Below are 24,990 nucleotides of genomic sequence, written 5' to 3' on the forward strand. Positions count from 1 at the left end.
GATCTTAAGGTGGTTCTGGGCCATTATTGGCATAACCACAACCGTATTAATCAACCTTCTTTTGATCTTCTTCTGTTATGACTTTCGGAACATCATGTAATGTTTTGAACTTTTGAATTCATAGTATGGCCGTCACATCTCTAATTTGTTTTGGTTTTTTTTTCATTTCTTCGATAATTTTTTTCATTTCTTCATTCATCGATAAAGAAGAAATGTTTTTATCTAGGCCTAGGTGCAATTTTTTTCGTTTTAACGAATAACCGCGGAACGACATTGACATGTAAAACAGACGTAGGCCTATCATGTAAACATTAATCATGATGATGGGGGCATAATTATGCGCATTATTATAGCATATAACATTCAGCGGACACTAATGAAATGTTCTCAATAAGTGCAAATACTACCCTGTCAGCTTTTAAATAGAAAAATTAATTATGCAAAGTAGAGCAGCTAACTAATTAATTATCTGGAAGTCATTAGGAACACGTTGACCAAGTTTGAAACCAGTATTCTATTAAAGAAAAATGTTATTGAATATTAATGAGCACTTTCGAGTCAGTCATATTGGTTCATTGATTATTGATAAAAATAATACAATGCAAAGAAATAATTGTGTGTATTATAAAAACCGTCCATACACTGTACAGTCTCATTGCAAGGTCATTATGATCGATGCGAATTATAGAAACAGTTCAAACAATAAAATTACTACACCTTTATCTTGACACTTCCTCATTTGCTCGCCCTGTTCCTTTTTAAAGGAATTTTTATTTTAAACCTCATTGGCATGGAAATATTTAAAAATGGAGCACTCAAAATGTTATTGCCCTTGGTCTTGTTTAAGGGATCTAAAATGAGCGTTTATTGCGTTTCGACAGTATTTTTGTGGGACATGAGAGAGCACCTCAGACCTATCGAATTGCATTCTGAATACGAAGCATGTCTTTCTGATATCAAATAATTTTCATTTTTTAAAATCACAATATAATACAAATTTTATGACAAATTATAAAAATTTGATATTTTCAAATTTTGATATATAACAGTCCTCGAAGTAAATTATATAAATCTAATGATATATTCTTAAAGTGTATGTAGCAGGGAGGAAAAGCCGACGGTCAATTGAAAATGTTGACCTTTCATATTGAAGATATGGATTTTTTTCCCAAAAGACCTAATTTTTTTGGTGTTTTGGGGAAAAATCCATATCTTCAATACGAAAGGTCAAAATTTTCAATTGAACGTCGGCTATTCCTCCCAGCTATATACACTTTAAGTATAAATCATCAGATTTATAAAGTTTACTTCAAGTACTGTTAAATATCAAAATATCAATTTTAATCATTTGCCATAAAATGTGTATTAAATTGCGAATTTCAAAAATCAAAATTATTTGATATCAGAATGACATTCTTCGAATTCAGAATGCAATTCGATATGTCTGATGTGCTCTAATGTCCCAAAATAAATACTGTCCAAACGTTCATACCCCAGCCCTTAAGGAGAAGAAACATTATTTGTTGTTATTTTCATTTCCCCTTTACTTTAAAGATGTTTATTCTCTATCAAAAACACTGATATAAATTTGTAGGCGGGTTGAAATGAAATGCGCGCAAAGTGGAGTGAATTACAAAATATCCAGTAAGTTGGACATATTGGGATTAAAAAAACTGGAGTTGGAGTCGACTGTATGAAGGACTTAAAGTAATGTTAGAAAGTTTGTTTGAACAGAAAAAAGAGATTAAAATAACGCAAATATCAACCTTATTTAAGTTAAAGTCAGTTTCAGAACTGGTGCCTTTATCGTGCATTGTGTGCGCTCATTCATGTCATTCAAAATACATGGTACCTCGCACAGTGTCATCGACCCTATATCTTCATGGGAGGAATCGCCATGGTAGGTTGAATCCACAGCCACGATTAGCCATTTGGTTCAAACCTTTAAAGCTCTTTAGAACTAATAATTAGTCGAGGGACATAACTAAGGCTACTCAAATAGCCGGGTAATTGATCTTGGTTGTGCGTGAATAAGCTTGTATACCCCATTGAGGTCAATGGTCATCGACTTTTATACTGCCTACAGTGAGTGCAGCTGTACTACACGCTGTAGTCCATACATGGTATTACAGGACCAACGCAATATAAAATGGTCAGATTTTGAATTCAAAGCGCACGGCCAATTTTCAAAGCGCATTCTAGCGACTATCATATCTGTTCAACATGTATTTTCAAGTTTATGAGACTACATCTGGTTTCTTGAGAAAAATTCATTTGCGGGAGATATTCATCAATTTCTAACCCAGTATTCGAAGATTTTCGTCTGATATCAAAATCGTGCATAGCAATTCACGTGTATCGATCCCGTGTATTCATTTTAGTGACCCTGCTCCACCAAATAATTATTAGCCAGGCGGTGTCGGTGTGCCTCGTGGACAAATAATGAAATTGGGCATCGCAGCAAAAGGACTCATAAAAATTAAACGGTTGTAGCGAGTCACTTCATTTTTTCACAGAAGGTGACTATTGAGTGTGGCATTTATAGAAACTTTCAATAATGGGAAAGCTTAACTTGGTTCTTACATAAATATCGATTCTTTGCACTATTGCACTTTTTTGACTCACCCTGTATGTAGAGATGATCTATTTTTAGCAGCATGGTTTTTCAAATAGCGGAAACATTCACCGCCATATACTGAATACAATGTAGAGCATATGAACAGGTAGATAATTATTAACAGAGTCAGCACCATGGCTACGAGTAGTCGGTAAGTATAATTATATTGTCAACAATTGTGATTTGTGTGGGGTGCAAATTATGTGCCTAATGAATAAAATGTCGTTGAGGCGCACGTTGAGGTATTAATGTTGTTGCGATAAATTAATTTCAGAATTATACCTGTTTAGAAAGATGGCGGATAACATGAACAAGCACATTAATTAAAACATCGTGTGTAGACAGATGTACAATTGATTCAATACAATGCCGAAGCTGTATAGAATTATGGTGCTTTATGGAAAATGATGATACATAAATCGCACATGGTAACCCGTACGGCCAGTATTTTCAAGCCTGATGAAAATAGACTGAAAATGATGTGCGAATATATGCGTGTATCCATTTCGTATATCATGCAATGTGGTCTTTTATTTGTTTTAATTATGAAAACGACACCGAGACAGTAGAGCACAGGAAACAATCTCTTTTCCTATTAATGTATCATTGTATCATCGTAACCGCCGCATCTTTAATATGCACTTTTCAGCAAATAGATTATTTCAAATGTACATGGACGCATACTTTATGAAAATATTATCACAGCTTTAGGATTTATTCTGAAAGGCATTACATTTTAAGCTGTTTACAATCCGGGTGAAAGACATCCACCTGTGTGAGGGTCACGGTGATTGATTTTGGTAATATTGATGATGATGATGATGATACCGTGATGATAATGATGATAATGATGATAATGATGATATTGATGATGATGATGATGATGATGATACCGTGATGATAATGATGATATTGATGATAATGATGATGATGATGATGATGATGATGATGATGATGATAATAATAATAATGAAAAACATGATCTTGGTACTATAATACTCCTCTTTTCGCCAAACGCCAAGAGTTTCTAGAGTAGAATGCTGTTAAAATACGAAAATTTTAATGCTAATTTATTGCACATTCTAGGGAAGCGTGGTTACCTTTTTTAAAATAGCCGAGTGAGAGGGTTTTCAATTAAATGTTTTTTTTGGCAAAAGCATCCTCTGTATAAAAGAAAAATGAATATTAACTGCACATCATAATACACATTAATGTTTTTAAGCAAATAAAATTCCAAAATATGGTACGTTTTCTGTCTTTGCTTGTCGTAAGCCTATGTTGAAGTTGCGATTATATGTTCAAATAAGTTCCAAGATGGAAACCAACAACTCAGGTGGCCGAGTGGTCTAAGGCGCTAGGCTAATTCAGAATCCATGATAGCGGTGCGGCGTAGGTTCGAACCCCAACTCTGCCGATCTTAATTTACTTTTTTTTTAATTTTTAAATTACGATTATTTATAGGGAAAATGTGGCTGGGAGAATTTATGTATGGCGTAGAGAGGAGTGATCTTGGTAGTTGATCAAGATTACAACGATAATAATGAAATTGACGATGGCACCATCATTATAAACATTTATTATGATTTATTTATTGTTCTAAACAAGGTACTCTTCACCAATCCATGATCTCAAGTTTGCGGACTTAAATTTCCACGAAACAATTGGTGAGGGAGGCTGTTCAACAGTATCAAGGGTCACGTTCAAAAAGAAATACCACGGAATCAAAGAAGCAGCTGCTAAAAACGTTCTCAATTTACGTAAAGACGAAGTACTAATATTTGAGCAATTAAATCACGAAAACATTGTAAAACTGCTAGCATTCATTGAAGAAGGGCCGATACATTTAATTCTCCTGGAATATACTCCATTTGGATCGCTTTATGATTATTTTTCAAAAGATCCTTCTAAGGCTATTTCAAAGAAGCTGGCAAAGAAGTGGGCAACAGAGGCTGGTCTTGCGCTTCATTATCTCCACCAACGAAACGTAATCCACAGGGATATCAAATCCTCCAACTGTCTGATATTCCCTGTTGATTTACTGAAAATATCTGACTTTGGTCTTGCAAGAGAGATAGAAGGATCGCATGCAACATCTAGCGAGAAGGGAACGTGGAGATACATGGCACCAGAGATTCATAACGCATCTAGGTTTTCAAAACCATCAGATATATATGCCTTTGGAATGTTGCTTTTGGAAATTCAATCTAGAGAGTTACCGTTTGGAGAAAAAAACGAATGGCAGTTTATTGTATACAAAGTTGTGAGTGAAGGACTCCGACCTGATATTCCACATTCTTGCCCCAAACGACTGGCTCGTCTTATTCATCTGTGTTGGAAGGCAGATCCGAAAAAGAGACCAGACATTGAAACAGTGTTGATGCATATTGAAGGTAATGAAAATAAAGCAATAGTAAGTTTCAGTTTTGGTTTAATATCACCAACTTTTAGTTATATATACTGCGCCAAAAAGTAATGGAAAAAATCCTAATTTTAAAACTAAACCATATTTGGGTAAATTTATTTATTTTTAAATAGATGCACTTTTTATATAGATGCACTGTCTAATCATGCACATTATGACACCCCCATTGAATCCAATGTGACCTCAAGAATTAAGGTTACACGCACTTGATTAGGCGAAAGTCCACTTTTAAGCTATAAGCTTATCAAGCTTTATCTGAAGCAGTACGTTTTTATTTCAATTCTTTCATCTCTGTAATTTTCACAACTTCTTTTGTTTTAAATTTAAATTTAACCAGGGTGTGCATAAATTAGCCATCCACCACTCTCAAACCAGAAGTCTATATGCCGTGGATATTTGAATTCGCCTAATCATATGCTTGTAACTTTACTTCTTGATGTCACATTGGATTCAATGGTGTCATAATGTGCAGGATTAGATAGTGCATCTATTTAAAACAATAAATTTACCCAAATATGGTTTAGTTTAAAAATTGAACCAATTCTAGTTTTATTATTTGAGATGCAAGGACATTGGTACCACACTATGTTAAGAAACACACACCATAATAAGTGTTTGTGATATCTATCATACGATATGAGTATGCTTTCCGAATTAGACTGGCTTTGAGTTGAATACGTCCAGCCAGTGGCGTAGATTTATTTTTGACATTGGGGGGATGGAGTTGGAAAAAAAATTCTTGAAGTAAAGTGAATCCAGCAGCTTTTGGCGAAAGAATTAGTTTATTGTACAAATGCGCGTGAAGCTATTTTGCTATTGCTATTTTGAAGGTAAACTGATGAAATATGGTGCAAAAGTGGAATAAATTTGCACTTTTGGACCTAAAATGGACAAATATGATGTTAATTTGGTCAGAAACCCATATTTCAGGCGTCAACATGGGGGAATGCTTGTATGGGCCATCCCCCTGGCAAAATATTGGGGGGGGGGGGATAAATTCCCCATCCCCCCGGGATCTACGCCTATGCGTCCAGCGTTCCGCTTCAATGTAGGTTGACAAGACACTAACGAATATTATTCTTTCTTCATTTTTAGGAACATTTCCTCTGCATATCAAACCTGATCAGAGGCCGCAAGCCTTGTGTGCATTGGATCACTATCTTGCTGTTTGCATGAAACATAACGTAGCCGTCTACGACACCCAAAAAGAAGATCTGTCTCGTCCCGAATTTCTTCTACAATCACCAAATTGGATAGATCACAACCCACGCGATATAGCATCTGTGTTAAACACTTTTTGCGTCGTAGCTACGAGCACATGTGGCCGTTATCTGTATCAGTTTCCATGTGCGATGTCCACCCAGGAGACTCGGCGAATTCCTATCCAAGACTGCTGGACAGACGCATACTGCGTAACGGCAAATGACAAAGTTGTAGTTGTAGGAACCGTTGATAAAGAGCTCATCATCTTAAACCTGCCGGATTTCACTTTTCTGAATAAGATCAAACTTCAGTCATGGCTGCAAGGCATTGATATGGGTCCACACTTCTGTCTTCTCAATGATCAGGATAAGCTTATCCTACGGCATCAAAGTGATCTTAACAAAACTGTGACAGAGGTGCCACTGCCTACTGGCTGGTACTGTCGTGCGGTGTTATTTCAACCCACTTCAAATGACGAGGAGATGTTTGCACCAATTGTTGCAGTCTGTGGGAAGTACGATGCTGAGGAAGGTCGTATCGATAAGTATGAATGGGATGATAAGAAGAATATGTACATTCTGTCAGAGTGTATACAGGATGGCTTTCCTGACCCTGCATACAGAGGCTTAGCGATAACATCAGATGGATGCATTGCAATTTCATTTGATGTCGATTCAGTCATTAGACTGTACTGAGGTGCTACTTTGGGGTCGTCCGCTTTATCAGTGTACTTCGGTTTATCTATAAATGCGCTTTTATAAATACGCACGTGACCCATGGGCACGACATACCAAGACCAGCAAGCGTGATCAAATCCTCATGCATTGACCACTACATAGAAAGGGATAGGAACTCTGTAGATAAATATCATTTAAGTATTAATTGAATTGCAAAATTATTACACATTTTGCAATTCCGAATTTGTAATATGTTATCAAAACTCACGTTTTGAAAGTATTTTGACGACGGAAAAAATATTCAACGACGGAAACGTTTACACTATAATCACAAAGTTGACCAAAATAGACAATTTTGCTGCACAGCAGTCTCATGTTGTTCCGCCTTTGCATTCAAATGTATAGAAAGACCACGTGCTATGTAGAAGGTCACTTCGAGACTTACTGTCTATAAGCTGTTATGGCAGCGCGGAGGTGGCCACGTGACTTTTATAAAAGCGCATTTATATATAACCGAAGTACACTGTTTATGTGTGTGTGAATGAATGTGTGTGAAAAGATAAATGGGTCTTATTCGATGTCATGCAGTGTTTTGTGTGGGGTGGGTGTGTGGGTGTGTTTTACGGCATAGTCCAAATATCATGTGAAAACCTCTATTCAACAATGTTATGATGTTTATGATCATGATGTGGATAAAACCTATTACCAAGTCTTGTTAGGCATGTTAGGGATGAAATAAAAACTAGACCAGTGGGCGGTGCCGTCCGGTTGGAGCCGGTTTCTATTGTTCTAAAAATGGAACGCGGTTCAACAGCCGATAACCACCGGCCAACCGACGGTCGAGTTTTGATTCATCCCTCAAATGGTACAGAGTATTTTAAGTCTTGAATACCGCCACAATATGCGACATGATTTCATCCAATCAGACCAAAAGAAGCCATTTTGAACAATTGTTATCAAAAATCACTTGTTATCACTTTAAATACTGACATCCATAAGTTATATGGTTGCCAAGATAAGATTTGATTCTGGGCTATTGGTAATTTTGTGGTTTGTTGTTGCTCCGTATTTTTGCCTGTATTTCATATTCATAATTGCCACTATTTGGTCTGATTGGTCACATATCATCACCCTGCTACAACAATTACCTATAAGTATTTTTTGTAATTTTGAGAACAAACCACAAAATATAGTTCAAGCATGCATCAGTTACGTAATCACCCTAATTATTTCTGATTATTCCCTTTAATTTGTCTCATTATCATTTTTTCTTGTGCAATAAATAGGTGTATAAATAGGTTTAAATGCATGCTTGAACCATATTTTGTACTTTGTTCTCAAAATTACAAAAAAAATGACTTGGGCAATTATCGTAACAGGCTGACGATATTCTGTTTCTTCACATGCTCTCTCAAGACAACTTTCTGTTAACTGTGCAAATACACGTTGCGGTCTTCTGAGTGTCTAACCCTCATTCCAAATACAAGACTAACATTTTCAGTTCAAAATATTTCTTTAATCGCATTCGCATTTGTAATGACATCACTGATTATACACGGGCAATGGTCAACATAATTTCTTTACGTGTGCAATAATATCAATCCAGGGAAAAAATAGTTGGCACACTTGCACTAAACAATGGAAATGTGTGCCCTATCAAAATTGGAGAGGCGAGTGAAACATGCATGCAATATAATTATGTGAAGTACAGACTCCCCCCTATATCTCACCCTTCCCCACTCCCCATCTTTCAATGTTGGAGGGTCTCACGGACCTGTTGACAACATGGCTTGGTCCAACATTGAATGGGGGAGCGGGGGAAGAGATATACCAAAAGACAGGCTAAGTGTGCCAACCTTTTTTTCCTGGATTGTAGTCTATTCTTTGGGACCCTCAAAATACCCACCTACAATGCCTGCTACAGAAAATAGGTTGAGGAGATTGGTAGCGGTGACTTCATGTCATTGTGACCATTTTCATCAGCCTGCCATTCACCTGTGTCGAAGGAAAGGTGGGCTATGCTGCCATTGGCATGTGGAAAGTTAAATAAATTAATCAACTGGATCAGCTTGAATTTTATTGGGAAATAGGACATGGCGTATATAGACATATAGTTAGTGAGGCAAGATGCAAAGGGGGATCCTTTAACCCACATAGTAGACTACCCCGTAGTCCACTTGCCCATTGTGCCCCGGGCATTGTGCATACTCTGGATATTGTATTTAAGCTTAAAACTCTGATTTAATTAATGTGTGCACAATTGATAGATTTTCACATCTGATCTTTTCAGTCACCCTACTCCCTCTGTTTGTTAGCTTCCCAAGTGGACTACAGACTTTGACTTGCGGTTAAAATTCCTAACACGGGACTCTATGGAGAGTTAGGCCAATTTCTGGCCTAACCTAGAATTTCGCGATTAATAAACTGGCAGATTCTAAAATCAGAATTGTTCAGTATTGAAGTGCCAATACAATTATGACATTATGATATGTTGCATTCAATAATATAAGCCTACGTACACTTTATTTTTACTGTCACTAATATAATTATATAAATTTTTCATAACAATTTTATATTATAGTATTTTGATGTAATAAATATCAGTATAATTTCGAGTTCAACTGAATGCTTTCATCATGATTAACATTAATAACATAAAATCGACTATGGCATAGTCTACCCACATAGCAGCATAACTGTAATCCACTCTGGTAAAGTAAAGAATATGGAAAGAATGAAAATGGAATCAGAAGTAAAGCACATTATACACTTTATGCCTACACACCAGTATTGGGTTGTTGTGGTTACGCTCCCACATCATTTCATGAGGAGGACACCATGAACAATCCCATGACCAGCTACAGAAAACAAGGACAAAGGTTTAGAAATAAATATTATACGATCTGTATCTTTTCCATAATTATGTTAATAATTTTAAATACTTTTGTGATTGGAGTTCCAATTTATATGATAAAACTATGAAAAGATGTTGTTTCTTACTTTTAACATGCTTGATATATTTACATAATATTTGATGTATACACATTATTAATATGTGGGGTACACATACCCATCAAACACACACACATGGTATATATTTCCATTTTGTGTCCAATTCGAAACAAGTATAATTTGTACACATCATGTCAGTCGATATTTTAAGTGTGACTTTCCAACATAAATAACTATAATAATCTTACAAATAATGCACATGTAGACAAATAAACTGCCCATTTATAGGCAGTTTATTTAAAAATCTCTTCATACAAAGTTTAAAATAAGATACAGTAGCAAAGTTATATTAAATAATGTAGCTGAGAAAAGCAATCGCATACAGCTGTCTTATATGTCTTTTATACATATGATACAAACATTGGGCTATTCCAGAAAATAGGTGCACACCCCCTATAGAGGAGTAAATTTTCAATCAAAGAAATGTCCGGATTTCCAAGTTTTCTTTCTGAAAACGACTGGATTTCCAGTTGCCAATGTTACTGGAAAAAGCTTGGAAATCCAATCAAATGAAGGAAAAATCACGGAAATGTTGAAAATGAGCTCTCATATTGAGGATTTCTGATTTTAAACTATTTTTCTGCCGGATTTTTTTGCCCTTTGGGCATTTTAAAAGTCTGGATTTCCAACAGTCACGACTGTACAAAAAGTCCGGATATCCGAACTCCTCTATAGGGGGTGTGCATCTATTTTCTGGAATAGCCCATTACCGACCAAAGTTCAAAATGGATACACAGAATTGCTACAATACGTTTCTCCAAATATAAACAGAAATTCCTTATTCATTGTAAGGTTCACGGAATCTTCCCACTCGCTTCATTCTTATCCTCATCGGAATCATGTTCCAGTGCATCCGTTAGTGCCCCTAAGCTTTCATCCTTACATGATATATCAGTCCTAACAACGCTTTCAACACTACTACCGTCTGGCAGTTCCTCTAGGGTTTCAGTATCACACTTAAGGCCAATGTAATCCGTCGTTTCTTCGCTATCTGCCAGGTCTCTGCTGTTGGATGTTTTTCCTGTTGTTGTTCCATGGTTGTTTCTGCCTTCATTCTGTCGACTCTTCAAATCACATCGACACAAGTGTTCATGGAAGACGTACCCTTTCTTACACGGTGGTGTATAACACTTACCCCTGGTAACACAACTGTAGATGGAAACAGGAATAAAAGTGAAACTCTTTGATATTAAATGTCAGCCTTGATAATACAGACTTGATAATGATGCCAATGGCGAAAGTGAACAAACTCGTTTTCTTCACGAGTCAAGTGTAATTTTGGATATGGATATAACTTTAAATTGATGCGCTCGTTAATCTATATAAAAAGAAAAGTCTGTCTGGTTAGGGTTCTGCGCCTGTATATCTTCAGAGTTACATCCCTCAATGATCCTAAATGGTTTATAAGGTGTGTGGTCAGCGATTTCTGTAAAGCGAAATGGTGTAATTGCGCTATATAAATCTGTGACTTACAACGGGAATAAACATAACAAACATATGTGACGTGGTATATCAAAAAGAGACACTTTTGGGCAGGTTATCAATTTTGAGTGTTTTACATATCTTAAATATAGGCCTAGAGATATTTTGCTCCACATGCCGTTTTCCACAATGAAATCAGACATTCCTAAGCGAAGATATTGAGTTTGTAAGTTATGGTATTATAAAATTGGAAATTGAGATATCGGCCTTTAAAAATATTATTGACAATGTTGAGAGTAGGAATGACCTTGACAAATGTCTGAAAAATACAAGATGCCAGTTATATTCCGGTCTGAAACTATCAGACAATATTTCAAACATTGTTAACACACAGATTCTCAACATCACAAATTTGCAACAAACTCAAATTGTGAAAAAAATCACCCCGGGCAGATTTTTTACTATCTCTCCGTTTACGATCCTGTCCAAAAGTGTCTCCTTTCGATATAGACGAATCCAACGAGCCAAGTCATGGTCAGGATTTGGTGGTCGGCCATGACGGGTCCCCGCATGCACCAAACTGGTGTAGTGACTGCCCAATTGGGTAGATTAAAGCCGCTTAAAAATCGATGTTAGATTCTTTTGTGTTGTACACTGTCATTATTCTTTTGTCTACGTGTAACACAGGTGATAGAATGCAGTTTAAAATACCCTCCAAGGCCGCATCATTTCACATTTTAGGTGAGATGGAGCCGACGGGGACCCAACTTTGGCAGCCATTGAGGAGTATGTGTGAAATTGGATTCGTCATACCACGTCACATTTATACAAGTGCTTACCTGCAGTCTGTGTCAGAGAGAGACTTTTTTCCTCTTTTCGTCTTTTTGCAAGTCATATCATCGTCATGACAGTCACATGCACACGTATCGTCATCTTGTACAAAAGGATATGGGCACTTCTTGACACATTCACAACGGCAGTATCTCTGCATGGTCAAAACATTCCATGATTAGAAGTTGTTATTCCCGTTTTTGTTTGGGAAACAGATATTTTGAATCGGCAACAAATGACAGAATATGTCATTAGGATTTAATCATAAGGATTCAGTACTTCAATCACATAATAAAGTACGTCACGGCGTCTCAAGCTAGTCCTCAAAAATAAAATTACATTCAAGAAGTAAGCTTCGAGACGCACTGGTATATACGGAGATATTAATTAATGAAGATATTAACAGGCAGTGTGTTTTTCAATCAGTGTTGTCACATAATTTTTGTTTGTCTCATATCCCTGGTAAGACTAGGTTCCTGTGACTAGTCATTGTCCTTAATGACATTGCACATCCCAGTTCCAGCAGTGCAAACTCTGCTCAGCCGACTCTAGCCCAAGGGTCTGCTGGGTAACATGGGGCATTGACTTGGAACATCTGGTTTACGCCATTCATACCAGCTGTTCCTAGCCTGAAAGTAGGATGGAGTGCCCAATCTCTGATGATGATTTAATTACATCTATATCTGAGGGAAGCGAGACGGTTGGGATCCCTTAAAACCAGTTTAACCCACCAGAGGCTGGTCCTAAGTCCAGAGAGCTCAGAGAATTGTTTGATGCCTACCCAAGACACGGAGATATGCAGTTCAAGAAATACTTCCCAAGACACCTTCAAAGAGGCATTATAATGGAGTGCTCATCTATAGAAGGGTGAAATAAGGCTCCGAAGGTGACTGCGCAGGTGCTCTACCAATGAATTACTTCTCTTATCCATTTTTCATTCATGTATCGCTAGTTATTTATTTATTAATTCATCTTCATCTTAAATGTCCATTTGCAATTAATTGCCGTCAAATTGTAACAGAAACGATCCACTTTTTATTATTGTATACGTGTTGAAAATGTCACAGATTGGAAAACAGTCTGCCTGTTATCTTCAAGTTAAAGGCTCATTCAGTGATTTTCTCATCGGGAGGATCGTAATAATCATGAAAATTCAGGTTTTGGCACCTTTGTTACTGTCATAGATATGCTAACATAACCTGCTAGTGACAACAGAGCACATTTTATACGAATTTCTCTACTTACTTAGAGAAATTAGCTACATGTATTTGAATGGGGTTTCAACTTTTTCAATACTGCTGTTTTCTTGGTTTTTTGCCTTTCAAAAATACGTAATGACAATTTGAATGAATTTCCTTACCTTTTAGACAATTTATAAATAATTACATGAATGGGCCTTTAAACTCCCTATATACCAGTGCGTCTCGGAGCTACATCCTGAATGTAATTTTATTTTTGAGGACTAGCTTGAGACGCCGAGACGTACTTAATTCTCTTGATTAAATCCAAAGTATATGCTGTATGAATTATTCTTAAACACTTGAGAATGTTCCTGCAATCTTATTGGTTCTTACCCGTGTGATATGACACGATATCACACCCTTTAGCGCGTGCGTGTCGACGCGATACTCGGACTCGCTATTTGAACCAATCGGAGGTGCATAGTAACAACCGGACTGATCGATTCTAAGCCCTAGGTAATTCCTTGTAAATTTAGGATTTAATTTGATTGAAATTTGGTATATTTATGATTAATATATTATTTTATTTGAATTGAAGTGTTTAAGAATGAGAATAAAGGTATTGTTTTAGCCGCTGTCGTGCATCTATCGTCTCATATAACACGCGACATCATTATTTTCGGCGTGAAACAACTCGGCTTCGCCTCGTTATTTTACTTAAAATAATGATATCACCCGTGTTATATGAGACGATAAATGCACTCCAGTGGCTACAAACAATACCTTTATTCTCTAAATGACAGATACTGTCATTTACTGCCGATTCGAACTTTCTGTTGTTGACTGCATTTTACTAAGGGAGTAGAAAGATTCAAACACACCCAAGACAGATACTGTGTTTTTCCTTACTTGGGAAGGTGGAATTATAATGAGCAATATTGGGCTTTCCACTTGAAATTCATACACCCTCCACCTATGTTTCTGATGGACATTTTATTTTGAATACCAGTGACATAGGCCTACAGCCCTACAATACACTAAAAATATATCGTATAGCCTCCTCTCGAAAACTTGTGCATTGCATTACGTACTTGCTCAATTAGCATTTTTGTGCAAATTTGGTTACACAATTTGATGCCATTCTTTTTTATGGACCTTATGGAGATTAACATTAGTGAAGGCTGGAAAGGGCACTCATTTTAGGTACTAAAGCCCCCAGCATACTTTCTTGCCGCTGCCGCAAACGGCAGGGCGTTTCAACCAATGACAAGCCTTGATTGTGTCCGTTTGTCTGCAATGCGCGTGCACCACGCCGCTCAGCGGCAAGCGGCAGGGTAGTATGAAACCAGCATTAAATGCTCATAAAAGAGAACCGCATCGAATTGTGTAACAAAAATTCGCATCGAATGCTACTTGAGCAAGTACAAATATAATTGAATACTTCTGGACAGGGGGCTATAGCTAAACCAAAAAATGTCCTATACCTTAGTGGCTATGAAACAAAGGTGCTTTTTAATTTCCCCACACAGGGGTTTAGATTTCAAATGGAGTCATCCGTTTTGGAGTCACTCGTGCATGTCTTCCATAGGGTGTGTATGGATTTAAACTGGAATATTTCATTGTTTTACCTGGTTTAGTCTTTTATTGTCATCCTCATCACATGTAATATCACAAATTGGTAGTCGTGGTGGACCTAAACAGTCACAAATCGTGTCTTCTTCAAATGTGTAATTGAGGAGTCGTATACTTGGTGATGGCTCCAACACATCGTTATAACTGAAGAGCTCAGTTATCAAGAACTGTAAAAAATTCAGGATTAACATATTTATTGCATAGCTCTAAACACGATGATTCTTGCACCATTCCAAAAGAAAGGAAAACTTCCAATTCTTGGGAGTGGTGGGTGGGACAATTTGACGGTCGTTTTGGACCGCTTTCTGACTGTGCTATTTACAACCTAGCATCTGTACGAGATTCAAGTTGGAAGTCATCTAGGGTGGCCTTATGCATGTTATGTGCGTAGATTATTCAAGAGCTCGCTTTCCTTTTGGCAGTAGCTATGTGTTGTAACTTCAAGTCTGACTACTAACAGTTCTACACCGTTGCAGTCTTAGTGGTCTGGCAATATTTCCTGGAAAAGCAGCCCTCAGATTGTATTTCCTCACAGGGCCTCAAAGTAGAGTACTAGTAAGCTTTTCTGGCGTCCTTTGCTGCCTTGTGGTAGCAGGAAATGGTAACCTGGTTGGTTCAGTCAGATGCTTCAGGCATGCACTCTGCTCGTTGTCTCTATAGCAGCTGCACAGATTTCGTTGAAGCAGGCGGTAATAATAATAATAATAATAATAACAAGAATTTATATAGCGCATAAAGCATGGCATCGATGCGCTTTACATATTAAAATCTAAAGAACATTAACAACATCTTAAAATACAAACTACATATAAGCAGAATCAAACGTTATAAAAACCATACAGCAAGCCTGCAAAAGCAGAATATCAAATAAACACAAGCTAAAAAAGACCCTATTATACAACCACATATCATATAAGGTAAAATTTACAAAATAGTATACACAATCAATTTCAGATAAAAACAGTTTAAAATTCCGATGAGCAAATGTACAGAACACGGAACATGAGAATGCTCAGTTGTTAAATGCTTCATTAAAAAGATGTGTTTTTAGACGCGATTTGAATTGAGATGTTGTCTGCGAATTGCGAATGGCAAGAGGAAGCCGGTTCCAAAGTCTTGGTGCAGCCACTGAGAAACTCCTGCCGTATGTTTTTGATTTCGCGGGAGCTTCCTGAAGTAAGTATTGTGAGGCCGATCTGAGAGTCCGAGATGGCTGATATGTTGTTATAAGGTCCGAAATGTAAACAGGGGCCTCGCCGTTCAATGCCTTGTATGTTAAAAGCATGAGCTTGAAAACGATCCTCTGTCGGATCGGCAGCCAGTGTAATTGAACCATTACAGGTGTGATATGATCGCGCTTTCTGCTTAAGGTGACAACTCTAGCAGCGGTGTTTTGGATTCTTTGCAGTTTATTGAGTTCTTTGTCAGGGAGTCTATATAGGATGCTATTGCAATTATCAATCCTGGATGTGACAAACGAGTGAATGAGTTTCTCAGTGTTCTCCGCGTCCAAGTAGCGTCTCAATTTGCCGATTCTATAGATGGCATAAGAAGCATTTTTGCAAACAGCGTTAATATGAGCACTCATTGTAAGACCTTTGTCGAGTATTACACCGAGGTCGCGGACTTCCTTAGAAGGAGTGATGGTGCTATTACCAATAGTGATGCCAACATTGGGGACATTCCTTGCAAACCTTGAGGTGACATGTAATAGCTCAGTCTTTGAGTTGTTTAACATCAACTTGTTCTCGGTCATCCATAGTCGTATGTCCTCGATACAGTTCGCGAGCTTATCAAGTGCACTGTCACGATTGGAAGGCTTAATCAACACATAAAGCTGCGTGTCGTCAGCATAAGATATACTTGACAGGCCATGTTCTTTTATTATGTCCTCGATAGGAGCAGAGTAGATAACAAACATCTCTGGTCCCACGACGGAACCTTGCGGCAAGCCCCAGTCGAGATCAGTCGGATTAGATCTCTCACTTTCAATGACCACAGACTGTTGTCGTTTCTCCAAATATGATGCGAACCATTGATGAGCTGTTCCTTTGACACCGTACCGCGTTTTTAGTCTATGGAGCAAGATGTTATGGTCCACGGTGTCAAACGCCGCGGACAAATCCAGTAGAATCAAGATTGCTTCACCATGGGCGTCGACGGCATTAAGAAGATCATTGGTTACACGAACAATAGCGGTTTCAACACTGTGGAATTGACGATATGCCGATTGCGTTTGATTGTACAAGTTGTTATTCTTGATGTAACCTTGAAGTTGGGATACGGCAGCACGCTCTATAGTCTTTCCGAGAAAAGGGAGGTTAGAGACGGGACGAAAGTTCTTCAAGTCCTCAACATCAAGGTTTGCCTTTTTTCGGCAGGGGGGTAACAAGAGCTTGCTTCAAAGGAGTTGGAAACGTCCCTGAATTCAGAGAAGCATTCACTATGGCCGTGATTGACGGTAACAAACACTGCAAGTGATCTTTAATGAGACATGCTGGCAAGGGGTCAAGCGGACATGTTTTCACACGAGATTTCTTGATTATGTCCAGGACATCATCACAAGTCAATAGATTGAAGCTGTCAAAACTGCTGTCGCACGATTTTTCAGTTCTCTGGGATGTTTCAATAGTCGTACCGACAGACAAGTCCAGCGCGACGCGAATGTTGCGAATTTTCTCATCAAAATACTTGCTGAAACGGTTTGCCAGATCCTGCTTAGAATTATGAGAAGGAAGAACCTTACATGGCTTATGGACAGAAAGTTTATTGACCAGTTGGAACATTTGCCGTGTATCACATGCTGCAATTTGAGCGCAGTGGTATTCAGTCTTTGAAGTGTCTAATGCGTTCTTGTATTCACGACAATGATCACGAAATGAGTCTTCATCAACAGCAAGTTTAGACTTTTTCCATTTGCGTTCTGCTTTCCTTTTAGCTCTTTTTGATGCTCGAACGGCTTCAGTATACCAAGGAGCTTGTGGTCTGAGCGAAATCTCCCGGGATTTAATTGGAGCATGTTCGTTGATAATACTGCTCAGGGTAGAGTTAAATGACTCCACCATACCATTAACTTCGTCACAGTCATCCACTTTCAGATGGCTAATAAGGTCCTCAGAGAAAGCACTTGAGTCAATGGTACGTAGTTGTCGTGATCTAATAAGACGTTTCGTAGGTTGAGGACGAGATATCAACACACTACATTCGACTGCAAAATGATCTGATGGAAGACCGTGAACTACAGAGATGTTGGAGACGAAGTCATGGGATTCACGCGTAATCAATAAATCCAACGTGTGACCACGTATGTGGGTGGGTTCATTAATATGCTGTTTTATGCCAGCAGAGGACAAGATGTCTAACATTGTCTTTCTTCCGCTGTCATCTAAGACATCCATATGTATATTGAAATCACCTGTTATCAATAATTGTCCTGTAGCAAGTGTAGCTGATTCAAGCAGACGAGAAAATTCGTCGAAAAATTGCCTGTTAAGTGTTAATGAGCTGGGTCTATAAACAACAAACAGCTGCAGAATATCTCTTTGACTACTAGATATGGAGAGTTCCAAGCATTCATAGGTATTGAACTTGTGAGTAACATACTTGACATCGTATCCTTTCCTCAAAATAACACAGATACCACCTCCTCTTTTCCCTACCCTAGGTAGTTGATGAATGACAAAGTCAGGGAGGGTAGTGGATATATCGGCTAGCACATGATCATCGCGGACATCGCCTTTAAACCATGCCTCGGTAATTGCTAAGATATCTAAATTGTGATCAACAATATAGTCGCATATATCCGCAGATTTGGTCGACATAGATTGTGCGTTCCATGCTGCAATTTTGCTCTTTAAAATAACTTTATCGGTAGAAGCGTCTTTATGAAGTTTGATATTAATCAAGTTTTTTGAAAGTTTTTGTTTTTCAGTCGCAATGTTGGATTGACTACGATTTGATACACAAACTTGTATAGGCCGGCGTTTGTTTTTGCCAGCTCTACATCCTCTACGAGTCTTTTTTGCTATACTTAATTCTTTCAACTGCTGATGTTTTGACGGCTGTAACTTATAGTTTTTGTTCTTAATCACTTTGTTACGCAACAGATATAACGATTCTCTTCCATATAGAAAAGGTCGCATGATAGCAATTGACGACTAATGGTTCGATATAGCGGATTATAGGTTTACATGGGCACCAATTGCCGTTATACAGTACGTGATGCATAGAGTCTAGTACGAAGAGAGTTATTCCGTAAAAAAATCACCAAAACAGCTAACGATTACAAATTATTCTCAGTTCATCAGCTTCTGTGTGTACTTACAGTTCATGTACAAAGCAGTTCAAACAAGTATAAATATCCAGAACACATAAAATTAATGACGAAAAGATAGACGATGTAAACAAGCCTGCAGCACTTTATGAGGGCGCTTCGGTAGTGATTACAGATGTTTTTGTCAGCATGATGGAGGATATTATCATTGATGGAGTCCCATGCTGTGAAGACATCACCTGTTGCGATCTTGGTGACCAAGGTCCTCTTGCAGTTGGTAATGCATGGTTCCAAACAGCTTTGCCATACATGTAGATAGTGCGTCTCGGTAAAGGGTATCTTAAGGCAAAAATGGAGACGTGGTCTGTTTTTTCTATGCCACTGGTAACTTTGACTGAGTTTATCAGATGCGAACAGTTGTGCACATGAAATTAATCACTGACACTAGCCTTGGATGTCCGAGAGTTGCTGATAAGTAGTACGAGTCCGTTAGTGGTTACTTATTGTGCCGCACTTTGTCCAAGACTGTCCGTACAATCGTCCTTCCAATCTGCGAGGTATATGTTTTGAAGTCACCTTGGAATACAAAAAACAGCAAACGGATGCATTTGTTGAAAATGGGTGATGGTCTATGAAGACCATCACCCGAGGGACCATAACCCATGTATTTGCAAGCCAAATGGAATTTGTACATTTTCTAACCTGTAGAAAAAACCAGTCCGTTGTCTTAAACTTATCAAGTCAAAGTATTTTGGGAGGGGTATTCTCTCCTTTAACAATGGTGAATAAGAGTATTTATCTGTCTTTCGATGGGCATCTTCATTTCTTCAGCAGTGTTGGTATATGCCTGATCTGCAAATAAGATGGCCATACTTTGATAAAAATCACTAGCATGTAACTCATTAATAATGATGAGGCTCATTTGGGGGGGAAGTTGGTTTGGAGATGCCTTTTTAGATTAAGCATGCACATACAAAACAAAATGGTTCTAGGACCCTCATGTTATTGGCATTGATACTTACTGTTTTTGTTACTGTTTCCCTGGTTCCTTCTCTCGGAATACAAGGCTTAACTCGGGCACAGCAATCATCATTTTGGCACCTCAACACCGTTGTACATTCAGGTACGATGTAGACTGGACGACTGCGGGTAATATTAAGTTCATCATACATGTCAATTGTGACATGTTTGGGACGACTACATGACATTTGTTGCATGTGGTTCGTTAGTTCTTCTTTTACTGCAGACGAGGAAGAGAATGAAACAACGGGAAAAGTACATTGTATTTCTGGCTTACAATAAACATTTACGACTATAACCAAAACGAATGACAACATGAACAACACAAATACTATGTATCATGAGTAGCCTATACAGAAAATGCTTTTTCCATGGGGGGATGCCACTCCCTCCCCCTAAAATTTATAATAAGAGAAAAAATAAAACAATAATTGCCTCATGTATCTTCCTCTTTAGCCCAAAAAACACCGCATTATCCAACATGGTCTCTCTAATAATCAGTCTATATCGCACTGAACCCACATTCATAATCAGTCTATGAAACTGAATATTGAGTCGAAATTACCCCCTCTGCTGGTCAATGTTACATTAAGGTTACTGTTGGTCAATGTTACATTAAGGTTACCATTGGTCAATGTCACATTAAGGTTACTGTTGGTCAATGTTACATTAAGGTTACAGTTGGTCAATGTTACATTAAGGTTACTGTTGGTCAATGTTACATTAAGGTTACTGTTGGTCAATGTTACATTAAGGTTACCATTGGTCAATGTTACATTAAGGTTACTGTTGGTCAATGTTACATTAAGGTTACTGTTGGTCAATGTTACATTAAGGTTAGGCCTACTGTTGGTCAATGTCACATTAAGGTTACTGTTGGTCAATGTTACATTAAGGTTACAGTTGGTCAATGTTACATTAAGGTTACTGTTGGTCAATGTTACATTAAGGTTACAGTTGGTCAATGTTACATTAAGGTTACCATTGGTCAATGTCACATTAAGGTTACTGTTGGTCAATGTTACATTAAGGTTACTGTTGGTCAATGTTACATTAAGGTTACTGTTGGTCAATGTTACATTAAGGTTACTGTTGGTCAATGTTACATTAAGGTTACTGTTGGTCAATGTTACATTAAGGTTACTGTTGGTCAATGTTACATTAAGGTTACTGTTGGTCAATGTTACATTAAAGTTACTGTTGGTCAATGTTACATTAAGGTTGTTGTTGGTCAATGTTACATTAAGGTTACTGTTGGTCAATGTTACATTAAGGTTACTGTTGGTCAATGTTACATTAAGGTTACTGTTGGTCAATGTTACATTAAGGTTACTGTTGGTCAATATTACATTAAGGTTACCATGGGTCAATGTTACATTAAGGTTACTGTTGATCAATATTACATTAAGGTTCCTGTTGGTCAATGTTACATTACGGTTCCTGTTGGTCAATGTTACATTAAGGTTACTCTTGCTTTCTTGCCCTGCGTGGTCATTATTATATTGGTACTCCATTAGTTGCAAGTCCTTACTATGGGACTTTCCGGCCTCAGCCCTGCCGGGCTTGCGGCCTTGATGTTTATTTTTGATACTTGGAAAGCAAGGTGAATGCGTAACCTTAAGTTATTGTTTTTGTGCAATATTGGATTTTACGGGGCGAAATAAGTGACATCAATAAGGCAGGTTATAATAACAGAATTCTCACGTATAAACACACTGCATATGTAGATTTTCCTTTTCTGGGTGAACAAGGACCGTGGAGCTTATCTACATAGCTGTGTTTGCACTCAAACATTGAGACAAATAAAGCTGATTCACAAAATGGAATGGTATGGGTTCTATATAAAAGGAAGCAAACACGCAAATCTTTTTAACACGTTATAAACGGTCAAACGTTTTATGAAAAACGTATAAAAGGCCATGAAAACCCCTTTAAAACCTTTTAATATGAAATAATTACTACAATATGATTTTTAAAATGTTGTCAAAATATTATTGTAATATATATTTTAAAAAGGTTTTGCAATTGAAAGTTATTAAAACGTTTTATACCGTTTATATATAACCCGACATGTAAACGTTTTCTATGTGCTTGTCATTGTTCACTTACTTTGAGCATTAACTTTGATCTGTAGATCTGCGTATTGTGTTTGTCCTCTGGCTCTGTCTATCTGTATACGTTGATCAGATGGTCGCTGATTAAAGGATGAGTTGACGATGTTCTTCCATACCGTGTCGACATCACCATGCGGAAAGAATATCTCCAGGTAATCATCTGGGTTATCTACCGTCTGTATTTTGGTTTCAATTTCAGATCGATAAGCCTGCGAATAAGCCTTTAAAAAACACCATCAACGTGATCAACGTATTTCTAAATACAATACAATTGCCATACAATTTTGTATTATACCGCGAATTTAAACAAAAATCTAAATTATTTGATATCATCAGGACATTCCTCGTATTCAGAATGCAATTTCACGTATCTGATGTGCTCTTATGTCCCACAAAAAATACTGTACAGACGTTGCTATCCGATCCCTTAAGGGAGTTTCAGACCGGGGGCACTCAACTTAAATTTTGGTATATGGTGTGCAGCGCGGAGCGCCGAATTTGGGGGATCAAGAACTGATTTTGGGGCAAAATGGGGGCTTGATGAACTGACATTTCAACATAGGGGGTATCGAGTGAACTAAAATTGGGCAAATTATAGGCTGTAGTAGTGGAAGCTAAAAATTCCAAATTTAAAATGCTAGTACAATTGAGTTTGAGGCTCAAAGAACTGCAGTCAGGAATTGTTAAAATATGTGCTGTAAAAATAATGGAATAGCCCCCTCATCATGCTCATGTAAAGCATGAGCCAATATGCTTAACAAGTTTTAAATGAATGCTTTAGAAACTTAAAAAATCTCCAAGTTTTATGGTGGAGAATTAAAGGGACCGTTCAATATTTACCCGGTGGTGGGAATAGGAGATTTGAGGGGGGATCCGAACAATTTTGGTCAGACGTCTTGAGGGGGGAATCTAAATTTTGTATTTCAATGAGCCAAGGAGGGAATAAATCCGAAAATTTTGAGCAGACGCGAGGGGTGAACACGAAATTTGTTATCGATCTTTTTAAATTTCTATCATCCCCCTGGTGTAGATATTGACACGGTCCCTAGACAAGATGAAGACCAAAAAATATCTGAAATTAAGGCAGGATTTGTAGTAGTTCACGTGCGCATTGATAAACTACTGGATATCAACAGTGGTAGATAAGAGCATTGATAAACTACTGATATCAGCAGTAGATGTAGGCATTGATAAACTACCCGATGCTGCCGCGCGGATGTACAGTGTAGTGAGCACTGATAAAATACCTGATATCAGCAGTAGATATGCAAGCACTAGATACACTCTTAAAACGACCTACACATTCATAGAAACTTATTAAATTTGATAAGGGAAACTATTCTGATACAGATAACAGATTTTCTCTTCAAAATGACTAGGATTAATCAGATGCCTTGTCAATTATTATGGAATGAATAGATTCTTGTCAAAAATGACCCAACTTATCAAATTTAAATAGCTTGTCTTGTCATGCTTGTCAGAGGGAGACTTAACAGAATCTGGTCCAAATGAAATGGATAATCTTGTCAAATAATGAGTTGGCGATCTTGTCAGTTAGGCCTACTTGTTAAAATAAAACGGAAACTATTCATTTTGATCAAAATGTTGGTTCAAAATGGTAATTAACCTAATCAACCTGGGGAATCTAATAACCAGTTATAAATCTGGGCATTTATAAACTACCGAGGCTTCCCCGCGTAGGCCGCGTTTAAGGCTGACGAATTTGGGAACCATGATTAACCTACGTAGGTTATGATATTTTGCCGATATGCAATTTATTGGTGCAGTTAGATATTAATATCTAATTGCACAGAAAATAAATATGATCCATATGCCTATTCCTACCTCATAACGTCCCATCGTCCTTCTTATTCCTATAGCATCCCTCAGCAGAGCCGACAATCCAGCAGTGCCACTAGCTTCTGTATCTGCTCCACTAGTAATACTGCTATCATCGTCACTCCTGCCATCACCACTAATGTCGCTAGCAGGTACGGGATCGAAGGCTCGATATCTTGGGAATATTGCACCAAGTCTGTTACCCCCAGCAAAATTAACAATAACCACAGATATTGAAGAGAAAGTTAACCAAAAATTGATCCAATTCATGTTGTTTAATTCAACCACAAATATCCAACCAAGGCCTATAGGTCGTCAGAATAACAGAACTCACTGCGTGTTTCTTTATGTACATACGTGAACATTCACCAACTGTTCACCTAACACTTGTGTCCCGGAATTGCCAGTGCGAACTAGCCAAAAGATAATAGAAGGAGGAAATAAAAGTATCACCAACGGATAGCATTGGTATTAAATAGTTCCTACCATCATCGTTTCAATAACAAACATAAATTCCCCACTTAAAATAGGAACGGATTTTGTTTTTTCATTTGATATAGATATGCTTATAAAAAAAGATCGCGTCAACATTCGGTGCTATGCAATAAGTTGGCATGGTTGGTCCAGGCATGTAAGATGCTTTTGGGTGTTTATTGTGGAAATAAACAAACTTGTCTTCGTTAGCTATTCTTGAACTTGCCTCCGGTTTAGCAAGAATTCGTGACATCAGGCAGACATTAGAATGTT

At 37.7% G+C, this 24,990-nt stretch overlaps 2 protein-coding genes across 2 annotated transcripts; one reads left to right on the forward strand and one right to left on the reverse strand.

Moving 5' to 3' along the window:
• The first annotated feature begins 2,694 nt into the window (after window positions 1–2,694).
• Window positions 2,695–7,074, forward strand: LOC140160353 (uncharacterized). The gene is made up of 3 exons (XM_072183600.1): window positions 2,695–2,768; window positions 4,223–5,007; window positions 6,135–7,074. The coding sequence occupies exons 1-3, from the start codon at window positions 2,752–2,754 to the stop codon at window positions 6,935–6,937; spliced, it is 1,605 nt and encodes a 534-aa protein (XP_072039701.1). The 5' UTR covers window positions 2,695–2,751; the 3' UTR covers window positions 6,938–7,074.
• A 3,567-nt stretch (window positions 7,075–10,641) lies between these two features.
• On the reverse strand, window positions 10,642–24,642 carry LOC140161121 (uncharacterized). The gene is made up of 6 exons (XM_072184529.1): window positions 24,250–24,642; window positions 22,400–22,625; window positions 20,293–20,510; window positions 14,994–15,164; window positions 12,193–12,338; window positions 10,642–11,080 (listed from the first exon to the last, which is right to left on the reverse strand). The coding sequence occupies exons 1-6, from the start codon at window positions 24,511–24,513 to the stop codon at window positions 10,726–10,728; spliced, it is 1,380 nt and encodes a 459-aa protein (XP_072040630.1). The 5' UTR covers window positions 24,514–24,642; the 3' UTR covers window positions 10,642–10,725.
• Window positions 24,643–24,990: the final 348 nt, after the last annotated feature.

This window comes from Amphiura filiformis, chromosome 9, assembly GCF_039555335.1.
Source record: "Amphiura filiformis chromosome 9, Afil_fr2py, whole genome shotgun sequence".
NCBI lineage: Eukaryota > Metazoa > Echinodermata > Ophiuroidea > Amphilepidida > Amphiuridae > Amphiura > Amphiura filiformis.